The 22,521-nt window shown below is 36.0% G+C and overlaps 3 protein-coding genes across 3 annotated transcripts; 1 reads left to right on the top strand and 2 right to left on the bottom strand.

Annotated features, from left to right (window-relative positions):
• Positions 1-332: 332 nt before the first annotated feature.
• Positions 333-6,177, bottom strand: LOC132188204 (upstream activation factor subunit spp27-like). The gene is made up of 6 exons (XM_059602613.1): positions 5,634-6,177; positions 3,245-3,359; positions 2,962-3,136; positions 2,589-2,645; positions 1,925-2,100; positions 333-1,108 (listed from the first exon to the last, which is right to left on the bottom strand). Exons 1-6 carry the CDS (start codon positions 5,963-5,965, stop codon positions 983-985), a joined length of 981 nt encoding a protein of 326 aa, XP_059458596.1. The 5' UTR covers positions 5,966-6,177; the 3' UTR covers positions 333-982.
• A 3,240-nt stretch (positions 6,178-9,417) lies between these two features.
• LOC132186289 (serine/threonine-protein kinase SRK2I) lies at positions 9,418-17,286 on the top strand. The gene is made up of 11 exons (XM_059600182.1): positions 9,418-9,476; positions 9,700-9,754; positions 11,881-12,077; positions 13,495-13,569; positions 13,655-13,756; positions 13,847-13,900; positions 14,039-14,131; positions 14,428-14,520; positions 14,812-14,916; positions 15,005-15,103; positions 16,572-17,286. The coding sequence occupies exons 2-11, from the start codon at positions 9,730-9,732 to the stop codon at positions 16,860-16,862; spliced, it is 1,134 nt and encodes a 377-aa protein (XP_059456165.1). The 5' UTR covers positions 9,418-9,476; positions 9,700-9,729; the 3' UTR covers positions 16,863-17,286.
• A 304-nt stretch (positions 17,287-17,590) lies between these two features.
• LOC132186290 (probable disease resistance protein At5g66900) lies at positions 17,591-22,071 on the bottom strand. The gene is made up of 5 exons (XM_059600183.1): positions 21,256-22,071; positions 20,538-20,944; positions 19,040-19,407; positions 18,719-18,930; positions 17,591-18,567 (listed from the first exon to the last, which is right to left on the bottom strand). Exons 1-5 carry the CDS (start codon positions 21,854-21,856, stop codon positions 17,726-17,728), a joined length of 2,430 nt encoding a protein of 809 aa, XP_059456166.1. The 5' UTR covers positions 21,857-22,071; the 3' UTR covers positions 17,591-17,725.
• Positions 22,072-22,521: the final 450 nt, after the last annotated feature.

Here is a 22,521-nt window from a genome sequence, read left to right on the forward strand (position 1 = left end):
CGATTCAGGACAGAAAAACGAACTTGGGAGCCTAGGATTTTGGTAAGGAGGGTCAGACTTAAACCGCAAGTCCCAACAAGAACACGGAGATTTTCCATTTTCCATTTTCCTTTCCCTGATTTAAAAATAAAAATAAAAATAAAAAACTAGAACACTAAGACCAACGCAAAGAAATAGAACAGAGAACATACGAGAGGATTTGGCAAGAGAGAGAAACCGAATAGCTCGACCAATCATGTCAGACTAACAGTTCTTTAGTTAGAGAATGTCAGAATTGTAGCATTGAAGATAACTACTTTTTCATTTCAATCCGTGATTTCAGGCACAAAATCTAACTAAAGCCATAATCCATTAATGACCACATAATCCGATGTGAAAAATCCAGCAATGAAACTCTCTACATAAGAGGTCATATAACCATTATAAGTACACCCATGCTCATACACTAAATCTCACAAAACCCTGAGTGCCATACTATGCTCCCTTTGCTAATTTAAGTAAGCAAATTTAAGTATCAAAGAGTTTTCCCTGTTGACAAGCTCTGACAAGTCTTCACTTGTCCATAGACGCTTTGCATGTGTCCATTGGCTGAACTTGACCGTCCAATCAAGTGCATCTTCAACATCAATAATGCCCCACATTTCTTGCAAATCATATTATTATACTACTATATTTAGGCTTCCTCTTTGACCTTTGTAACTCTACTGGAAGTGCAAGGCGGAGATATCAAAGAAACGAAAAATACTAAGACTTACAGTAATCCAGCAGCTAAGCAAGACATGAAAATGTAATACGAAATGCCAGAGAAAATGATTTAATTTTTTTTTTCCTTTTTCTTTTTTTAAAATTTTATATTTTCCCTGTTTGTGGGCCGTACAAAAAGATACACAAAAGAACCAACAAACAAAACACTGAAAAGCTAAACTAAACGTAGTAGCAAAACTTCCATTCCATTGGGTTTGACAAGAACTGTGCAAGTGACTCACTGTTCTGCTTTGATGAAATGAGCAGCTAGGAGTTTTGAAACAGTGAAGCCAGTAAAGGAGTCAACGTCAAAGAGTTCTTTCAGCTTCTCATCACATAGTATTCTCCTCTTGTCGGATGGATCCTTCATGAACAAGCAAAGAGAGTTTTTGAGTGACTTTTTAGCTACGCATTCACAAGGAAAGATGCCATAAGAAGCCAAAACTGATACTAAGCATTTCTGTCACAGAACTATTATCTACCTCTACCAAATTGATAGGATCCCCAAAATAAACCCTTCCTCATAAAGATAAACTCTGCAACAGTAGTGTGATTGATTAAAGATTTAAAGTACTCCCTAACGATACCTCAGTGTCACCCTCAAGACTGCCATAAAGAAAAAAACAAGACATTACATTCTACATCATAATGACGACCACAATTTAGCACAATGTCAACTTCTAAGTTACTAATAGTCAGAAAGAGTGTAACTTACTGGTTCATCTTCCTTTTAGTGTGCCCCCAGTTGCAGGGAGATGCCCCCTTTTTTCTGGCATCCTTTTGTATTGATATTTTACTTACTAGGGCACACCTTAAGGGTACCTCAATCGACTAGGGACAACGCCTCATGAAATAGAGGTCACTAATTTGAATTTCCCCTTCCCCTCTCTTGGGACCAATTACTTATAAAAAAACAAAAAAGAAAAAACGAGCTACGCAAACACCATTTGCACACAAGGTCCAAGTGATCCTGATTTCATAATCAGGACTAGCCATTTTCTCAACTCAGCAGGCTGCTATGATTTTTTAATTTTAGAAAATTAATTAAGGAGTGGAATGATTTTACAGTTTTCTTTGAGGCAATTTAGAATGAAAAGAGGAGGCCACCTTGATCAAGAAATCAATAAATCTAGAACTACGAAGTAATCATAGCGTTTCATCAAGCAGAGAATCAAGATACCTGGAGGTTGTTTTGCTTTATGTACTCCCACATTCTTTTTACTGCACCAGCCCGTGATAATTCACTTTCCCCAGTACCAAAGAATTTCACTAGGGCGTCTGAGAGTTGAAGAGGAGCAAGAAAACCAGATTTCCCGCCCTTCTGCCTTTTTTCCTTCCTTTTTGGCTCATCTGGATCTGAAGTTGAGATCAAGATGAGGTACATAAAAAGAATGCCATAAACCTGTTACAAGTAATTAACTAGTATATGCTGTTCAGAGCTAAATTCAATTAGCTAACCCAAATAACTTTTTAGCAATGAAATCTAGTAAAGCTCACAAGGGCTACAAACCCAGGTGGAGCTGTCTACCAGGAAAAAATGTACTATTCTTTCACCTTTAAGTATAACTTGTCAGTGAAAGAGAAGGTTGTGTCAAATAGACTCCCACTGCACTGAAAGACCTAGTGTAATGCATATTCAATTGAGTTGCAAACATAAGGAAGCAGAATTCTGAATGTGAAAGGCAAGAAGAAAGTATGAAGTCGAGCTAAGAAGAAAGATGTATCACCATCAGTAACATGCAATTGGTGAGAAGAAGGCCATGGTCACTCCACGTACCAATGAAAAGCAACATTTATAACAAGCATCATAATATCATCTAGAAAACTGAATTTATTGGTCCTACCTTCTTCTCTTTCTTGCTTCTGCGGTTTTTCCTTCTGTGTTGACTTGACGGGCAAAACTATATCAAGAAACATAGAATAAGTAATATTTCAAGAATTTACATGAGACTGAAACTAGAAAAGACGTGATAGTTTGAGTCAGCAATTTATAGAACAAAGGCAGCATAATATTTATGAAATCAATAAATGTTCTTTCTTAGTTCTATAAAACATTATAGGATCATTGCAGTGGTCAAACTTCACAATCCTTCTCAAAGAAGGAACACAGTAAAAATTGGGAACAAGAAATTTTCTATTAAAAATTTTACAGATCCAACATAAAAAATAACAGAAATAAAATAAATAACTAACAAAAATAAAGAGGTAATGGCATACCATCATCTGAATCCAACGGCCAAATATGCTTTGATAAGACCTTATTCATTTGGAACATGTTGATGGAATCAACACGGAAAAGGGCACGCAATGGTTCATCACAGTTTATATTTCGCCTATTTTTGGGGTCTTGCAAATTTTTCTCTCTAATGTAGGCCCACAATTGCTTGACAACCTAGAACCGAGATAACAAACAAACAATTTTACAATAATGATGATTCCTGAACTACCAGATTAATAATGACAATGGAAAAGTAACTTCTCCATCATTTTCTAAATATACCTCAGTCCTTGCCATTTCAGGCTCCCCAAGGAATTCCTGAAGTTGTGGAGAAAGGCTACATAATTTATTGAAACCACCCCCTCTTTTCTTTACCTCAGGACTAAGCTTGTTAGACCTGATTTTTAAGAAAAAACAACAATCAGTGAACAATGTATATGGAAGATATTCCAGGTGAATACACGAGATCCATTTGAGATATAAGAAAATGGGGGAGATTTAATATATATATATAATATAAAATAACAACATAGAAACTTCTAAAACAAATTTCCAAATAAAGTAACAACTTTGTGTGATTGCAGGGACAGCCACTAAATTAACCCAATAAATACAGGGATTAATGTTTTGGGGAAAGATGCCATAAATTTGTTTGTTTGTTTTTGTTTTTGTTTTGTTTTGTATTTTTTTTTTTTCATTGTTATAGGCTGCATACTGTCTTTGCACAGTTCACCTACTTCACCCACAACAAAAAATCATTTTTTTTTTAAAAAAAAAAAAAGAACAAAAAAGCTGAACCCATTTTTTACTGAATCTGCAATGAGTGGGGAAAAAATAAACCACAGATAGTTTACAGAATACATCATTAGTAACATCAAGCAACTTTTGAATCATAGTGGTTGCTTTTTCAGTGAAGTCAATTGTAAACATTCATTTTTTCATATAAGATGCACAATAGGCTGATAAGAATTGCTTTAGGGGCCATATTAAGTGTTTGAAGTGATTCTTGTCAGGTGCTCTAGGAAAGGTCTTGGGTTATCGTATCTGCCCTCCCATGACTCCACTTTGATGGGATCAACACCAGGTAATGACCTCTTTTTATGAAGGGATTCTTTCAGGAAAGTTTCCAAACACACCCTGGTCATCTTACTTCCAGGCCAACAATAAAATGAAGTAAGAAGATTCAGTTCTCAGAGCATTTCAAGTGGATTCTACCCAACAAAAAAAATCTAAAATAAGAAAAGCTTGATGTCACTACATGATAAAACTTCGGATCAAAGCCGGTAGAGCTTTAAGCACATGATAGTAAATGCAGAAGGCAGGCACTTTTCCTGAAACCATTTTTTCCCTTTTTGCAAGGCAAAGTACATAATGAAAAGGAGGCAGCACTTTGTGTCAATGGATTTGTCAACTTCGACTAAAATACCAAGTCTCTAGATATTTTCTTCATAACATGAAGAACCAACTATTACTAACTACCGTTGAGATTTTGGAGAATTGCAAAGGACTTGCAATCATGGAATTTGAATAACCCAAAAAGTGAGGGAAAAAAAAGGTCTATTGTTTTGACAAACATGTTCCAGAGAAATATTTTGTTGAGATCAAAACTTAAATCCATGAAGAGATAATTTCTGCCCAAGCTAGTGGAAAAAAAGAAAACAAGGTAAACTAATCAAAACAGAACATACAAGGAGTTCAGAGAAAATATCCATTTTCTCAATTTCCTTAAAATTTTCACCTGAAAAACTATGGAGCCTAAGTAAATAAATAATAAAATTTAAAATTTTTTTTTTAAAAAAAAAACACCTAGAGGGGAATTTGAAGGAGAAAATCATTGTTCACAAATTTTTTTTTCTTCCTAGAACATCTATGGTTAATCTGTTGGAGATGCTTCAACGGCAATGACAGCCATTCGATTTTGTTGAGGACCTGTTCAAATTAAAACAGACGCTCTCAGTATGTGTTAATCACAAGATCCTTCCTCATTTTTACCATTATCTACAAAAAGAAAGAGCCTTTACAGTCAAGAATCAGTCATCGATTTTTAAAGACAAAACTGCATGATAATCGCGAAGTCCTAATGAAACTTTTTTTTTTTTGATTTGGCACAGGTATCCGGAGCTTCGCTCCGACTAATCTGAAAGTGCACAGACCCTCGACAAAGAATTTCTCGCAATTACACCTCAGTTAATTTAAGGGGCAAATCCCCAGTCTGATCGCCCTAAGAAGCAGTTTACATTCCTAGGGTTTCGAACCTAAAACCTTGAGGAGCATATTCAAAGTCCTAGGCTGTCCAACCACCAGGCCAACCCCTTGGGTTCAAAGCCCTAATGAAACTTTGCTGCTACATAAAGCAAATAATAACGTGAACACGCACTTTCTTGATTTGGATGAAAACCCAAAATCTACGTAACCTTTCAGAACACACAATGTACAAAGCTACAAAATTTAGTCATCATACAAGCCCCCAATTACTCAAATAAATTCCCAAGCGCCTCCACTAATCAAATTAAAACAGCAAAACCAAACATTTTATATGCAAATTAATAGTCATGTCATACACACATAAATTTGCTATAGAATAATATCATATTTACCGGGGAAAAAAAAACATTTTATATGCAAATGCAGAATTAAGCAAAACGTAAATGTGAAAATAAAATTAACTGACCGTCGTTTACCCTTCCCATTACTCGTTTCTTCAATCTCTTCTTCTTCTTCTTCATCATCATCTTCGTTCTTGGAACCAGAGCCGTCGGTTTCCTGCGGTTCGGCCGTCGCCGTCCGATCATCTTCTTCAGCTTCGCCGACCTCCTCGGCTTCCTCGTGCTCGCTCTGGAGGAACAGGTCCACCTGTTCCCTTATGAAGGCCTTTTTTTCCGTCAAATCCACGCCGAAATCTTCCTCGAGCCGCCGACGCACGGTGCCGGTGGTCGTCGTGTTGAGGTCCGAGCTCCGGAGAAACTCCCGGAGCCGCGCGATTAGCTCCGAGTCGGATACCATTTTGCCGGGTTATGGGGTTGGGTTTGGGTTTGGGTTTGGGTCTGGGTGAAGCTCAGGTGGGCGGTAGAGAATGGGATTCTGAGGGGGAATTGGGCGTGGAAGAGAGAGGACAAATATGGAAATAAAAGAAAAGTCTCTCTCCTTCTCTCTTTCTCTAAAGTTTCATCCGTTTCTCGTTCGACTGAAAAGTAAAGTGGGGCCCACTCCTTCTCGTGCGTTTTTCTTGAGTTTCATGCGGAAAAATGAAGAAGTGGGTGGGCTTGGAGTTCCAAACTTTCGCCAACTTGTAAGTTGTAAACGATGACGTTAAAATTGATGACCATATACTAATTCCAATAATTTTGGAGAATTTTCATATGAGGATTTTAGATATTTTTAAAAAATAATAATTTTATGATAAAGTTCTTTTCATTTTTATTAAATAATTTAAATTTTATTTACTCAATATGTAATTTAAACTGGCATAATGTATTAATGTAGTAATTTTATAAGTCACTCTTGTGTCACTCTATAAATGAGGTGACTTATAAAATTAATATTTGAACAAAATTAAATAATGATTAATCACAAGCTCAATCGTAATTTTATAAGTCACGTCATTTTTAAAGTGACTTCTAACACTACTCGTATTAATGATAATAAATATTTAAACAACACCATTAAATATCATTTAATCAGAATTTTAGAATTTTGTCATAAAATTACTTTGAAAAATTAGGAAAAAATCAAAATGAGTCCTAAATTTTATTGCCATTTAAATTTAATCATTTGTTTCCAAATTCAACAATTAATTCCTTAAGCTTTACCTGTATTTTAAATTTGTTGTTCAAATAATAACCGCTTGTATGTCACGTGGACAATTTACAGTGTGACACCCGCCAACATAATGTCGCCTTATACTTGTCGGTCACATTTGCACAAAAAAACGGGTGGAGGTGGAGGTGGTCTACATTTGTCTGATAGGCTTGTCGTGACTTAATATTGGTGGATGTGACGTGGTAAAGTAAATTATTCATGTAGGGTTGGTAATAATTTATACGGCAGAATAATTAATTTAAAACACAGGTAAACCCTAAGGAGCTAATTATCTAATTTAAATGTCCAATAACTAAATTGAAATCACCAAAAAAAAAATTTTTTTTTTTTTTTCCCAATAATTAAGAGAATCCTCCATCTTAAGAGATAGGGCTTCAAAACATAGAAGCAGGCTCGGCCTAAATAGCCTTGTTAATGGAAATGGGCCGGAGGGCTGATTTAAGCCTCAGCTTTGACTATGACTTGGTCTCATCAAAGAGGATTTGTCTCTTTTTGAAGTCCTAAAGGCACCATTCACTTTCTAGCGTTAGGAGGAAAATGAAATCATTCATACTGAATTTTTATGCTCATTAAATGCTATAAATTTTTATTTTTTTATTTTTTTTAATGATTAGTAATTTAAATAGTAAATGTGAGAAAATCTCTATGAGGCTCACCTGTCCGAGTAGGTTTTAGGCATCTTACTCTTTACTCGGACACGTGAGCTTAATAAGAATTTTATCATATTTACTATCCGAATTATTGACAAATTGTTGAAACGCTTTGCTGATAAATATATAAGGAGCATGGAAGGCGTCTATGCCAAAAAAGCATAGAATAAGAGGTAAAGTGACATAGGGTTGTATTAAAGAAGAACACATCTTTGACTTTCTTTGGGGGAAGCCCTTTTAATTTTATTAGTATAGTTTATTTCATTTTTGTTATTGTCATCTCCAACAAAACCCCCGTTCGACTTTGCCTTTTTTGTCTTATTTTATATCAAATTATTAAAAAAAAAAAACCAATGCGAAACATTTTAAAAATCATGAAAATACTGCCATGCCAATGCGTGCAATTTAAGCAAAAACAAGTGAGGAGGTACACAAAATGTAACTTGGGCTCTGAACTTGAATCTAAAAGCTTGCTATTTTATTAGGCTTTGCAAAACAAGATAATATAAGAAAAGCATAGGGTCGGTGGCATAGGCTCCCACCGACCCTGTTAGATTAAGCCATATATTTTTAATCTAAAAAATAATTTCTCTCATTATTGGTCACCAGAAAGGCGATGGCAATTAGTGCCGTAAAATATGATTGAGATTCTCTCAGATTTTTTAAAATATGAAATTCTCAAATTTTAAAATTTGATTCATCTATTATATATAACGGCCCAAAAATTAGGGCCATGTTTTCTGTATGAGATTTTTTTTTTTTTTTTTTTGTCAGAACTTCAAAATGCTCATGTCAAACAAATGGGTAGTGAATAGAAAATTGCTATAAATTTTTCACTTGATTCACATGAAGCAAAAGCAACATAAGTTTTGATGGTGTAGTTGATCTAATGGACTTTTCAATACTTAAGTAAGCAAAATGAATAGTATAACGTTACACTTACAAGAAGAGTTAGAGTCATCTCAAATTAAGCATGAGTATATGGTTGTTGTACTTAGAATGGTGAAACAACATTCTCTTATGTAGAGCATTAAGTGATTATTCTTTTGTTTTATAATTGATCATTATTGAATTTTGATTTAATAATGATTTTCAAAGTTATATTAACTTTGAGGGATAAAAAAAAAAATAATATGTAGCATTTCTTACGAGCTAGCAGATTAATTAAAACTGGTCTGCTGCTCACCCTTAGTTGAAACTTATACTTTAAATTTGTCATCCTGGCTTGAATCTTAGGCTCTCATGTCCGTTCTCTTAACTTAGATTGATTCGGCATATGTCTACTCTATCAAAGTGTTATAAAGTAGAGAAAGAAGAAGTTCAAAATATTGTCTAAATAAATCAGCAGAAAAAACATTTTTCCTTTAAGCACAAATGGGAGCTCTTATGAATCTATGATAATTGAGACATGTTATAGGAAGTGACATTTTTAACAAATGGAGAGTATCAACTCCATTCTTTAATGCTCTTTTATTTTATAAAAATATTTGAAAAAAAGATCATGTTAATCACAAACACATTGAAAAATGAGAAATTTAAATTACCTACACATTTTTTTTTATTTGAGAGAAAAAAAAAAAACCCATAATAATTAAAATATTTCCAAACAAAGACTACCACAGGGGTGAAAAATGGGCAAAAACTGAAAAACCCAGGTTGAAAGATGGATAACAATTAACAAATAAAGAAAATAATATATATATCCACGTAAAGGGCAGGAAAATAAGGATAAAAACTAGTGATAAAAATTAGTGATGTCCGCTTCATGAATTATTGACCGATTGATGTTCTCCTATGGAACAAAAAAAAATGATAATAAATTGATACAGACAAGTTGGTGCTGCAGGTGTCGGAGCTTGTTAGATATTAATTGCCCGAAACCCCTCTTTTTGTCGTTGGCTATATTTAGCTATTTAGCTACATGATTCTCTGGCATCGGTTACTCAGTTTTTTCTGACTCCTTTGCTCACGCCTTATCCTTCTAAACCCACACACACCAGTTTACTTCAGTTTCTCCATTTCTACCCACCACATATTTTCCACAGGTATATATATACATATGTTCATCACTGCTTTCATTTCTCTGAAGATGTAGCCAGTCAGCCGGTGAAGCTATATATATATATATATATGGATTGCATGCTACTCTGGTTCTCAGAGTTGGAAATTACAAGTGATCATAGGATTTTCTTCTTCAGTAATGAAGTTGACAGAATGTCTTCCCAAAATATCATTTTCATGTCTTTGATTTCTTTATATTTTCTGTAGGTGCCATGTCTTCGTGATGATTCTGCAGGGATGGACTGCAAAACAGTGAGTAAAGGTACATTATAAGCAGTTTAATTTTTATTATTATTATTTTTTTAATTTGAAAAAACTTGCATGCAAAAAAAAAATTATAAATGAATCCCAATAAATGTAAATCTGAGAGTTGTATTAGACAGTAATTAGAAAGTGATTAAATAAAAAATTTGACTAGTCAATTAAATTCTATCATGTATGAATTGTAGAATTGTATGTAAACTTACTTTGCATCGATTTCCTGTTGACTATCGTTGTAGAAAAAGACATAAATCCAATGTCGTATTCGTTGCATTTATCGCCAACAACCCTTACCCGTCGTTTATGCATTGATTTAACCTTAACTTTATCTTGTGTACTGGTCCCAAAAAGATAATAGAAAAGGTTGCAGTAAAGCAAAGGCTATATATCTATATATAAATATAAATATACATTGAAAGGGAAAGAATAAAGAGATCGATAGACACCTGAATCTGAAGAAGGAAACGTACCTTTCAGGGAATTACTCTGGAAAGCGTAGGGGTAATCAGCAAGTTAGTAATTATACGCTAACTTCTTAATTAAGTTGTTAGTGACTGACAACATGTTATAGTTCTAAAAAATATGTAACAATATCCTTAATGATTTGTTTAAAATACATTAAATATCATTTGTAATTGGTTTTTTTTTTTTGTTGGCTAACTTTCGGTATGAATGAACATATTTAGTTAACAAATAAGGTTGCGTTTGTTTTGATGTAAAATAATTTTTTGAGAAATAATATTTTCAATCCATATATGGTTATTGGGGTGTTGCAACACATGATTGGGGGCGAGACGGGTTATGAAAGAGCTAAGGAATGGCGGAGGGTGGCACCAAAAGGAGAGGCTAGTTAGGTTCCGTCTGTAATTGTCGGGATGAGAGTTGCCATATTAGGAGAGGAGGGTGAGAGGCAAAGAGGGATGGCGGCCGCCAGTAGGAGAGAAGTATGTGTGGATAAATGAAAAGACAAAGTGTATTATGCTTTACATGTTTTTTTTTTGTTTTTTTAAGAGAGAAAACATGCTTGTAATAATAGAGTGAATATAGGTGGCCAACGAACATTGCCGTTCCAACAAGCCGCCTTGTTAAATCAGATCGAATATTCCAATAAAAGTTCCTTCTACCAAATAGGAATCTTATTATGTTGCTCTCGGTAGTCTACACTCTTCGTACTTATTTAACATCACGACCTCTCCAACGTCGATGAAACATAATAATAAATTCAACGGTATAGATCTTTGGATTTCGTGGTGCTGCGACGAAGCGAATAACCGCTCCCATCGTCGTGCTCATTTTTTTTTTTGTTGGGCAAAATAGTGCCCGAACGTCAGAATCCAGAAACTTTCCTTTATTCCCAAGGCTTCGTCATGAGTGGACAATTTTCTCTTATCTTAATTGACCAAAACATCCCTCTTAAACACTCTTATCCTATTTTCAGTTACGTCAACCACGAACCCGATAAACAATTAATGTGCTATACGATTAATAAGTAATTTCTTTTAAATTTCACATATTACTTTTAAATATTAGGATTTAAATTAAATCGTATCAGTAATTGTTATTTTAATATTTATATTTTATCACAACTAAAAATGGAAAATATTATAAAATATTTTATAAGGACGGTCAAAAATAAAATATAAAGAATTGTAAGTGATAGAACACCTAAAAAATTGAAAGTTATGTAAGGATATTGATCCAAACTGGGGATATAACAGTCATTTAGGAAACCTTCAGGGCCAGTTAATTGACAGAGAGGGAGAGAAGACACAACCAGGTCGAAACGGCGCCGTCTCAACACCAACCAGACATGAAAACGACGCCGCTCCTTGTCTTCATTCACATTGTACCGCGCACTTATCTCCTTGGCAACATCATTTCCCATCTCTAAAGTCTCCAACCCCGCATTGTTTCGTCGCCGATCACAAAATCTCTGACACCCACCTTTTCCCAGGCCATACCGAAACGCACTTGACGAAATCTGTAACCGTCTACGCCACCGACTCACCCCGAGTTCGCTGAGTTCTGAACGGTTCTTTTCGAACCGACCTAAGTGGTCTGTAGAAACTACGATTTAACGAACCGTCGTCATTTTTTCAGCTCTCTAATGTGATCGAGCTTGGATAGGTCAGAGCCGGAGAGTCGAAATGGATCGGGCCGGGTTAAACTTCGGGCCGGGTATGGACATGCCGATCATGCACGATAGCGACCGGTACGATTTCGTCCGAGATATCGGGTCGGGGAATTTCGGGGTCGCTAGGCTGATGAGGGACAAGCACACAAAGGAGCTCGTCGCCGTCAAGTACATCGAGCGGGGGGATAAGGTCAGTTTTGGAAATTTACAAAATTAGTTACTTGCCATAATTGGTGTATTTTCTTCAATTATTGTTTCGGCGTTTGTTATTTATGGTGGGTTTAATAGTGTGTGTTCGTATTTCTGGTTGTTCTGGGTTTCCTTTTTTTATTAGTTTTTGGTGTTCTATTTTTGGGAATTGATATTTCCTACAAAGAGATTGATTAAATCAGTTGGTTATTTATAGTTTGGCTGCTGAGAAGCCTGAACAAGAAGAATGATTGGTATACACTTACTCAAGTCTTTTTTTCAACAATTTTTTTTTTTTTTTTAAGCTATATTGTATGGAGTCAGAGAATATGTGTGACTCGTCAAGTTGATTTTCCTGATTTTTTCTTCAGCCTTTTCGGCTACCAAACAGAGAATTTTTTGTTAACTTGAATGTTTTCAGGTTTTTGTCTAGCCACGAAGGATCTGGCACTTGTTTAAATTTCATTTGATGATGATATATGACCAAATTTTGCATCACTCAAACTAGCCGCTTGATGGTTTACTGGATTGAATGAATGGGGTTGGGCTGGCTTCTGTATAGATAGGTTGGGAATTCAAATCTCCTTTTTTTTTTTTTTTTTTTTTTTTGGCGTAATTCCTTTTTTACCTCATAACAATTTATTTAATTTTTAACAATGTCTAATCAAAATAAAACAATAAAGTCATTTAACTCTATTATCAGCTATATAATATCTTGTCTTTTCCTCTCATTTTCACCTTGCAAGCAAACAAGAGGAGGGATGCTAACTCACCTTTCCTCTCACATTATTTATTAAAACATTAAAAAGCTAGTGTTTTTCTGCCCTGCTTAAAGTGGCGTATCTAGAGAGAGTAATTCTAGATATCATACTTTTATTCTGCCACTATCCCACCCTGCTGATGTGATAATGCCAATCAGTCATTGAATTATTTATTTATTTATTTTTTATTTAATTTTATTTTTTTTAACAAGGGGTGATGGCACTGCTACATCAGCAAGGTGGAATAGTTGTAGGATAAAAAATTGGTTTTTAGCATTTCTCATCTAAAGACAAAGAAATGGTTGAAGTTTTGAAGATTGTGAGAGAACGGCGGTTGAGCTAAAGGCTTTCTAACTTTCTTGATCTTTTGTCTTTCGCTGTTAATAAATTTTGATTACTTATAAAAGAAAAAAAATATTATTTCTCCTCTCCTTTGTGTTTTTCTCTCTCTACAAACTCCCAAAAATAGTTTAGAAGTTGAGGAGGGGAGGGCTGAAGGGAGAGAGAGAGAGAGAGAATAAGTGGAGGAAGGTTTAAGTTTACGGTGACCATTTTCTTTAATATGTTTATTTGGTATTCATGAGATAAGATTTTGATAGTGAAATGGTAGAATTTTGTGGATTGCTTCTCTCTCATTGTGGTATTGTTTTGTTGCAGATAGATGAAAATGTTCAAAGAGAAATCATTAATCATAGGTCTCTGAGGCACCCCAACATTGTTAGGTTTAAAGAGGTTAGCTTATTTCTGCATTTTTTAAGCTTAATCAGGTATCAAAACGTATGAAGGCTTTATTGCTTTTGTACATCCAAATTTGTAGGTCATTTTAACCCCCACTCATTTGGCGATTGTAATGGAATATGCATCTGGAGGAGAGCTTTTTGAGCGAATCTGCAGTGCAGGGCGCTTTAGTGAGGATGAGGTGCTTAATGCAACATTCTTGAATTCCATTTTTTTTTTTTGGCGTAAATGAACTATTTATATCGTTTCTTTACTCTACTTGGTGCTGCAGGCGCGTTTCTTCTTTCAACAACTTATATCTGGAGTTAGCTACTGTCATGCAATGGTATTGAAACTTGTTCCTTTTTCTAAAAAAAAAAAATTTAATTTAATTTAATTTTGAAAATTTTGAAAATTTGTTCTTTCCTTTGCATGGAAACATGATAGTTTATTCAGCTTCTTAGTATTTTGTTTATTGATGAAGCAAGTATGTCACCGTGACTTGAAGCTGGAGAACACTTTGTTGGATGGAAGCCCAGCTCCGCGGTTGAAGATATGTGATTTCGGGTACTCCAAGGTACTAGTTGTCTTTCTCTTTCTTGTTCTCTTTGGTGTCAGTTCTCTGATTTTTCACTTCTCTAGATTTAGGATGAGAGAGAGAGAGAGAGAAGAGGGCGTGGACTGCTTTATTTGGAGAGGCTCTTGCTTCTCATGACAAAACATTAATATCAGTTTCAAATGATTTTGAGAGAGAGAGAGAGGGTGGACTGTTTTATTTGGATAGCCTCTTGCTTCTCATGACAAATCATTAATATCAGTTTCAAATGATTTTGACTTCAAAAAGTTTCTCTAACATTATGGGTGCTTTACCAGTCTTCAGTGCTTCATTCACAACCAAAGTCAACTGTGGGAACTCCGGCTTACATTGCTCCAGAAGTACTGCTAAGGCAAGAATATGATGGCAAGGTAAAAAGTTGTCTAATTCAATCAATTGTTGTCTTTCTTGAATGCATCAGCTAATCGTATGCTTATTTTACCCGAAGTCTGGAACTGGGGCTTAAACTGGAGATATATGTTGTGTATATTTAGTCCCCCTTGAATATCTATTTTTCTCACTGTTCTTCTTTCTCCTGGTCTAAGTTATTTGGGTTCTACTTAAATTGCAGAGAATGCAGTTACTTTGTTTCAATTTCTAATGATCCTACAATCTGGTGTTTAATGAGTTGCTGTTTTAATGTTGTGTTGCATAAATATCAGATTGCAGATGTGTGGTCATGTGGGGTCACCTTGTATGTGATGCTGGTGGGAGCATATCCTTTTGAGGATCCTGATGAACCAAAGGATTTCCGCAAGACTATACAAGTATATCATGTGGCCTTCTTATTACTTCGTGTATATGACTTGAGATCAATTGCTTTATGCATAACATGTTTTTATTGGTCCCACACAGAGAATTCTCAGTGTCCAGTATTCCATTCCAGACTGCGTTCAAATATCTACCGAGTGTCGTGACCTGATCTCACGAATTTTTGTTTTTGATCCTGCAACGGTTAGTGGTTTCTTGTTTCCAAAATCCTGATCATCTTTTTCTGCAAATATATAGATATTTCCTGTTCTATGCAACAGCTTGAGAAATGTGGTTATTTATTTTTCCATACACTGCGACCTTGGTACCTATAGCGGTCAGAATTTCAAAATTGATGTGCTTTGTTTGACCTTGGCAGCCTGGATGTCAGCTATAAATACTTACTACGTTTTTGTTGAGTAGTTTCATTTGTGTCTGTAAGGTTCCCCTGTAGGCTTTTTGTTCTTTTTAAATAATAGTCCAAAACTTGTTCGGATATTTTAATATTTCATGTCTTTCATGCAATTGGACTTTCGGTGTTTCAAAGCTGGTGAAAAGTGTTTCCATTCTTCTGAAACTTGAACTTTTTCTAATAATAGAAGTGTGGAGTTGAATCATCTTTTATGTTTAACCGATCACCTTTTTTTTTCTTTTCTTTTTTTTTTTCAGCAGGTTGTATCTCATAGAATATAAATATAAATGAGTTAATTTACCACTTCCCATTAGCTTTTGCTTTTTGGGCACAGAATTTTACTGAAGATGTGATTAAATGGTTAAATCTTTTATTTCCTATCATTTTAAGTGTGTTGGTCAAGTGGTTTATCATAGTACCAAAGAAAGTGGTCTTGTGTTTGAATATATTCTATTTCTGCTATTTATGCTAAAAATTAGGGAAATCAGGTCAGGACCCCATGTGCTTTCAGCCATTTTGACATTAAGACATTGGTTTACAATTTGATAAATTTAAGACCCGAGATTGGGCCCATTCTAAATTTGAGACCTCCGTTGGTCTTTATGTCAAATAACTTAAATGACGGTGAAAATACAATTATGTCATTTATATAAAAAAATTAAAAACATAAACACGCCCTGCCAACCATGACTGGGCGTGGAGGAGGTGTGAGTGGGTCGCCCCCACAATGGGGGTAGCTTGTGGCCGCCCCTTTTGAGGGGGCAGCCATCCCGTGATTCTCTCTCTCTCTCTCTAGATGAGCTGAGGGGCATAAATGTTTTTCACAATAATTTCTATCATTTATTTGATGAAAAGATTGAGGAAGGTCTCGAATTTAGAATCGGTTCAAACTCAGGTCTTGAATCTGTTAAAATGACTAAAAGTACACGGAATCATGATTTGATTTCCCTAAACATTACTTGTATTGGATCCCATTTATGAGGGCACATGTGAGAGGAATTGTTTGAGTAAATGGTTAAATTTCTAACTTCCCATTAGCTTAAGTTTTTGGGAATGCTAATAAGTTATCAGTTCGAGCAAGTTCTGTAAACAATTCTACTTGTTGAAATTAAAAAAAATCCACCATTCTTGGACCATGCTGTAGAAAGTTGAATGGTAATGAAGTATAGATATTTTAATTTGTTTACTTTATTGATTTATTTTGTTGGCTTTGGGCGAAAAGTTTAGCGCAAATGAAGGATTTTAACTTAAATGCTACAGAGGATTAGCATTCCTGAAATCAAGAACCATGAATGGTTTTTGAGGAATCTCCCAGCAGGCTTAATGGACGAAAAGACGATGGGCAATCAGTTTGAAGAGCCAGACCAACCTATGCAGAGCATGGATCTGATCATGCAGATAATTGCTGAGGCCACTGTACCAGCAGTTGGGACTCATAGCCTCGACCAGTATTCGTTCGACCACGGGGATTTGGATGATGACATGGACGACTTGGAATCTGACTCTGAGCTTGATATCGACAGCAGTGGGGAGATAGTCTATGCACTGTGATCTCGGGGTATCTGGAATTCAGAAAACACCATTTGTGCAAGTTAGTATGGTTCTTTGGGCCCTATAGCTGTGTGAAGATCTAACTGAGTGTCGTAGTGTCTGGTAGATCAGAATAGATAAGACCTTAGAGAAGTGCATCATGTTAGTGTCCGTAGTGCTCCTTGGAGTTGTGTTCATAACCTGAAGCTTTTCACCCTTGCGTGTGGAGGAATTTGATTTTTACAGCTTTATAAAGGGGGTGGTTGTGGATTAAAATTCTACTGGAGAGGTTGTAAACTGCCCCTCCTCCCTGTTGAACTTCCGTTTATTTGTCATTTTTGTATTGTACTTTTTCTCCATGGTTGTGTTTTGGCCAAATATATGGATGTACTCATGTACACTTTGTATAACAGTTTCTGTACAATTTGAATGCAGTTTATTATTATTTTTTTCTTATATAATTTCTTGTGAGGGAAGAAGGCTCACCACGAAGCTTGCAATGACCCTCCTCTTCTGGGCGTCTTTATGATTGTTGCTCTTACACAGTTTTTTTTTTGCACTCTATGCATTGTAAGTTTGGATCAAGTTATTGGATTTATCTGAGCCAAATAGGAATTTAAAGCCAAAAAAAAAAAAAAAAAAAAAAAATCATTTGACCTTATATGTGTTAATTGTTATGGCCATTTTTTCAAAGAGATGGTGATCTATTTTTGCCTAATACGCAAGCATTAAGTACATGCAGATATTAAATTAAAACATTATTAAAACTCTGGCTTGCTTGGAAATGACATGATGTTCATTGAAAGTTTATTAACCATAGACTCTCCCAAATACGATAAATTATATGTAAGAATACTACAACATTATTCAACAAGAAATAATTCTCACAAACGATTGAGAAGCCAATGCAAGTTGGTATCTTTTGCAGCCAACTTTATCTTAAGACTGGGGAGGGACTCTTTCAAAGGCTCCCATAACTCGGCCCTCTCTTTGTCACATATCACAAGCTTCAATTTCTCAAGATTCCAAGTTGATAGTGGTAAAGGCTCACGCAGTCTCATGCACCCTTTCATGTTGAGCTCTTTCAAATTACACAAGTTACCAATGTCTTTAGGCAACTTTCTAATGTTTGTGCAGTCAGATATGTCAAGAAGGCTTAACTTACTGAGGCTTGTGACCGACTTTGGCAACTGTACCAAATCACTACATGACCTAAGCCTTAACACTTCTAAATTTACCAACTTTCCAATCTCTTCGGACAGTGCAGATAGGTTATGACAATCAGTGATGCCAAGTTTCTTAAGGCAGACAATATCACACAGTCCAGCAGGCAATTCAACAAGATCAATGCAAGAGTCAATGTTTATCTCCTTTAGATTTGGCAATGCATCTGAAACCTGAATAGTACAAGCCCTAGAAGCCTGACCAATATTACACATAAACAGGGATATCTTTTCCAAACTCTTCAATTGCACTGGGGACTTGAAAAGGGAAGTAATTGAAACCTTCTCTAATCTGATTTTCTTTAGATAAGAAAGAGACCCAAGTAGCTGAAAATTATCTAATTCAGCATGAAAGTAACCATAATTTGTGACTATCAAGACCTTTAATTTATCCATTTTTTCCACAAACTTGGGTAAGGTGTAATTCTTTGTTTGGAAATTCAGAACTAAAACCTCAACTTCTGATGCTTGAATATTACACCAACTTGATGAGAACTTATCATCTGCAAACAATATCATATATAGTGTGATTGCGTACCCAATGTGCTCAGGAAAAACAAAAAACAGGGTAATACCAAATACTCTGTAGGTTACTACTTGTGTGTATATGTGGGTGGGGGTGGGGGTGTTTGAGAGTGAGAAAGATGAACCAACCAGTTGAGATTGACAAGAGCTGGGCGCTGATAGGTTGCTGCCTTGATTCCTTCCACCACTTGGGAAGCTTGTTTTCACTTATGTCCACAATCAGTCTTTTCCTTTGTTCTTCTGGCTCCTGGCTGCTCTCATGTATAGCTAGCTCTCTAAGAAGATCATGTTGTAAGACGTAGTCATCACTGCAGTAGATGCCAACCTCACTTGCATCTTTCCTAGTAAATGAGCAAAGATAGATGCTTAGAAGAGATTCGAACTCTTTAGTCTTTACTCATGAAATTAGACTATAATAAAATCACATGATACAAATAAAAGCCAGCATACCTTGTGACAAGAAGACTAGCCAGATTCCGGTTGGTGATTTCACATAGGTTGGCGATGGCCTGGATGCCATCTTCATCTAGTTCGTATAATTCTGACCACATATCAATTAAGGCAGCAACACGGATCCTTTGGTCTTCAGGGAATGAACCTAGGTCCAGGAAACACTTCTTGATGATGATCTCTTTATCTTTGAAATCTAGGCTTTTTTGGAGACAAACAAGCAGATCACTACTAGTACTAGAAGCAAGTATAGAGTGATCATTAGACCATTCCATAACTCTACTGCGCCAGACCATTTCAGACTGCCCACACAGTGATCTGCCAATCACTTTAAGGGCCAGTGGAAACCCCCCACAGTCTTTCACTATCTGCAATTCAAGGCCACCAACTAAAATCAGCGGTAATATTTGTCAATGTTCTTGTTATCTAAGCTGCATTTGTCGTTTATAAATATGAAAACATGGTTTGTATGCCTACTTTTTCTTTATTCAATTAAGTTTTGAGAACAATGGTGAATTGAATACAAAAAGAAAATAAAAAAGCGCCAAAATGCATGCATAAGTATGCAAGCATAATTTTGGCAGGAAGTGTGTGGAAAAGAAGACGTGTTTATATGGAATATGCTCTCCCTAAATGGTATGAGGCCTTTTGGGGTAAACCCAATAGTAAAACAGCTCCAAGTGGTATGATATTGTTCGCATTAGGCTAAGCCCTCACGGTTTAATTATTGGGTTTACTCCAAAAGGTCTCATACCATTTAAAGAGAGTATATTCTATATAAACTCATCATTTTTTCTACACCCAGGCAATGTGGGACGTCATAATCACCACCTCTTGAGACTCAGCGTCATCGCTAGTGACTCTCATTGGCTTGTGCATGCTCCCCCCATTTCAAGCTGGGTTATGGCTTTGATACCATATGTAATACTCCACCCTAAATAATATGATATTATCCGCTTTGGGCCAAGACCGCACGGTTTTAGTATTAGGTTTACCCCAAAAATGTCTCATACTATTTAGAGAGAGCATATTCCATATAAACACGTCATCTTTTCTACACCCAGACAATGTGGGACGTAGGTCATGTGGTACAATAGCACTGCATGACGTGGCCTTGAAGAGGACGTCAGAAATTTAAGAAGGGGAGTTTGTAACACTCCGGTCCCATATTGTAACGACCCACGGAAAAGTACTAGCCATTACTACAAAATGACTAGTCAATTTGGAGGTTCCTTAAAATTCATTATAAAGCCCAGTTTCATCTAATAACTAGGTAATGTGGGACTTAGCACCCATGACTATCTTTATAAACTACCCACTCTATGTGGGTTTCTTCTTATCTTCTTAATATGGGATCGGAGTATTACAATTTACTTATCAAGATAAGAAATGGTATTATGTATTTCTTCACTCATAAACATACCTTACCCAAAAGACAAAATTACAAATAATATATTAAGTGTATTTCATACCTATATATCACAGATTGACTAAGTACCTTTTCGACAATATCTTCACTGGGAATGTAAGAGCTCCCATCATTCAGGATTGCTGAGTGACGAAAAAGCTTCATTGCAGCTTTACCATTTAATGGTTCTAACTTGTATCTAAAGGGAAATCTTGGAAATGCAGTTCTTGAAGTCACTAGAATCTTGTAATTCGGCATATGAAATGCAAACTTGTCAAGAAGAGATTCTGATCCAGACCAGACATCATCCAAAATCAACAAAATAGACTTTTGCTCCATTCGATTCAGCAGTTGCTTCAGCTTGCTGATTGCATCTTCATCACTTGAAAACTCTTGAGGCACCTGCTCTTTCTTCTTGCGAAATATTTCTTGTACAATGACCTTCACGTTGGGAGATTTTGAGAACGTGATAAAAAAAATATTGCCCTCATATTTGCCTGTCCAAACTCAATGCAGTGAGAAAACTGCCACAGACCCACATTTCATGTCTTATAACATTTGTAATTTTTTGTCTGTAGAAACATGCATAATGGCAAAGTCATATGAACCGAATTCCCAAACCAATCCCAACCCTTTTCTCTAGTTTCTGGAGATAGAAGTTCTCTCCTCTATGAGAGATTTTCTCTTTCCCCTTCTCCTACTCTCTTTCCCAAACTATACTCTTGCAGCGAATTCTCTATAAAGGTTACACATGATACTAGTTTAAAGAAAATGAAAAAAATATTTCGTAAAGAAATGAATTAATTACCTTTAATTTCCTGATCCCGACAAAGCATTGTCACCAATGTGGTCTTCCCGCATCCTCCCGGAGCAGTCAAGACAAGAATGGACACCTCCTCCTTCAGCAGCCGCATCTTCAACTCCTTCAAAGGCACATCTAACCCAACAGTAAAATCCGGGGGTTCAGGAACCGCGCACGACCCCACACCGGCCAAATGCATTCTCGCAAGCGTATCACTCACCACATTCCAGGTGTTGGACACACTCCGATAAGTCCATGCTGTCACATCAAGCTGAAAGAACCTGATAAGGTCCGCTTCCAACTTTTGAAGTTTGCTCGTGTAATGGAATCTCATGGGGTATTTCCACCACGGGAGCTTCGAGTACTTCTTAACGCGATCTTCGCCCTTCTTTATCTGTTCGATCAAGGCGCTTATTTCCTCTGGGCGACCCATTTCTTTGTGTGACCTTTCTATGTCTTCCATCACTCCCTTTAATCTACCTAACGTATATTTAAGGCGTTCCAGAACATCGTCGAACATAAGGGTGTTCCCTGTGACAGCCATAACGATTCCAAACAAGTCCGAAACTGATTTTTCCAACGCTGCCTCTGCAAGAGCTACTTCCATAACTTTGCTGCGATAATAACACCCAAAATCTTAGAAACCCAAGAATCAAAGACAAAGCTGAACCAATTTATGTTTCAAATTCTTCTACTTCTTTTCTGATTTTCTTTGCGCTGATGAGGAAACTGTCTCGAAGCAGAAAATCTAAACAAATAAAAAAGAATAATATCATACGCTTCTTCCTGGAAAAGAAATGGAGGGGAAGAAAAAGACTGAAGTAATCGATTAACACCTTCTTCCCCCCTTCCCTTGTGGAAAAAAAAAAAAAAAACAAATCGATTAACATGCAATTGAGAATGCACGTAAATTTCATGCCTCGAACCTCGAAGCTTCCTAGTTCAACGCATTGACTTGGTCAAAGTCTATGACTTGTGACCGAGGCAATTATTGCTTTACGTTCCAGAATTAGAGGTAGTGTTTGCCAAGAGGCAGGGCAATACTGTATTGCTTTTTAGGAATTCATGTTTAGTTGGTTTGAGTGAAAATGTTTGGTAGGAAAAAATGAAAAAATATATTTTATATGAAAAAATGTAAAAAATTTATTTTGTAGTGATTTTTTTATTTGAATAATAAAAAAAAAAAATGATTAATGTGGTATAAAAAGTAGAAATGTTGGAATTAATTTTGAAGTGAAAGTATTTTTTTTTTTGGGATTGATGAAGAGGCCC

This window comes from Corylus avellana, chromosome ca7 (assembly GCF_901000735.1).
Source record: "Corylus avellana chromosome ca7, CavTom2PMs-1.0".
NCBI classification, from domain to species: domain Eukaryota; kingdom Viridiplantae; phylum Streptophyta; class Magnoliopsida; order Fagales; family Betulaceae; genus Corylus; species Corylus avellana.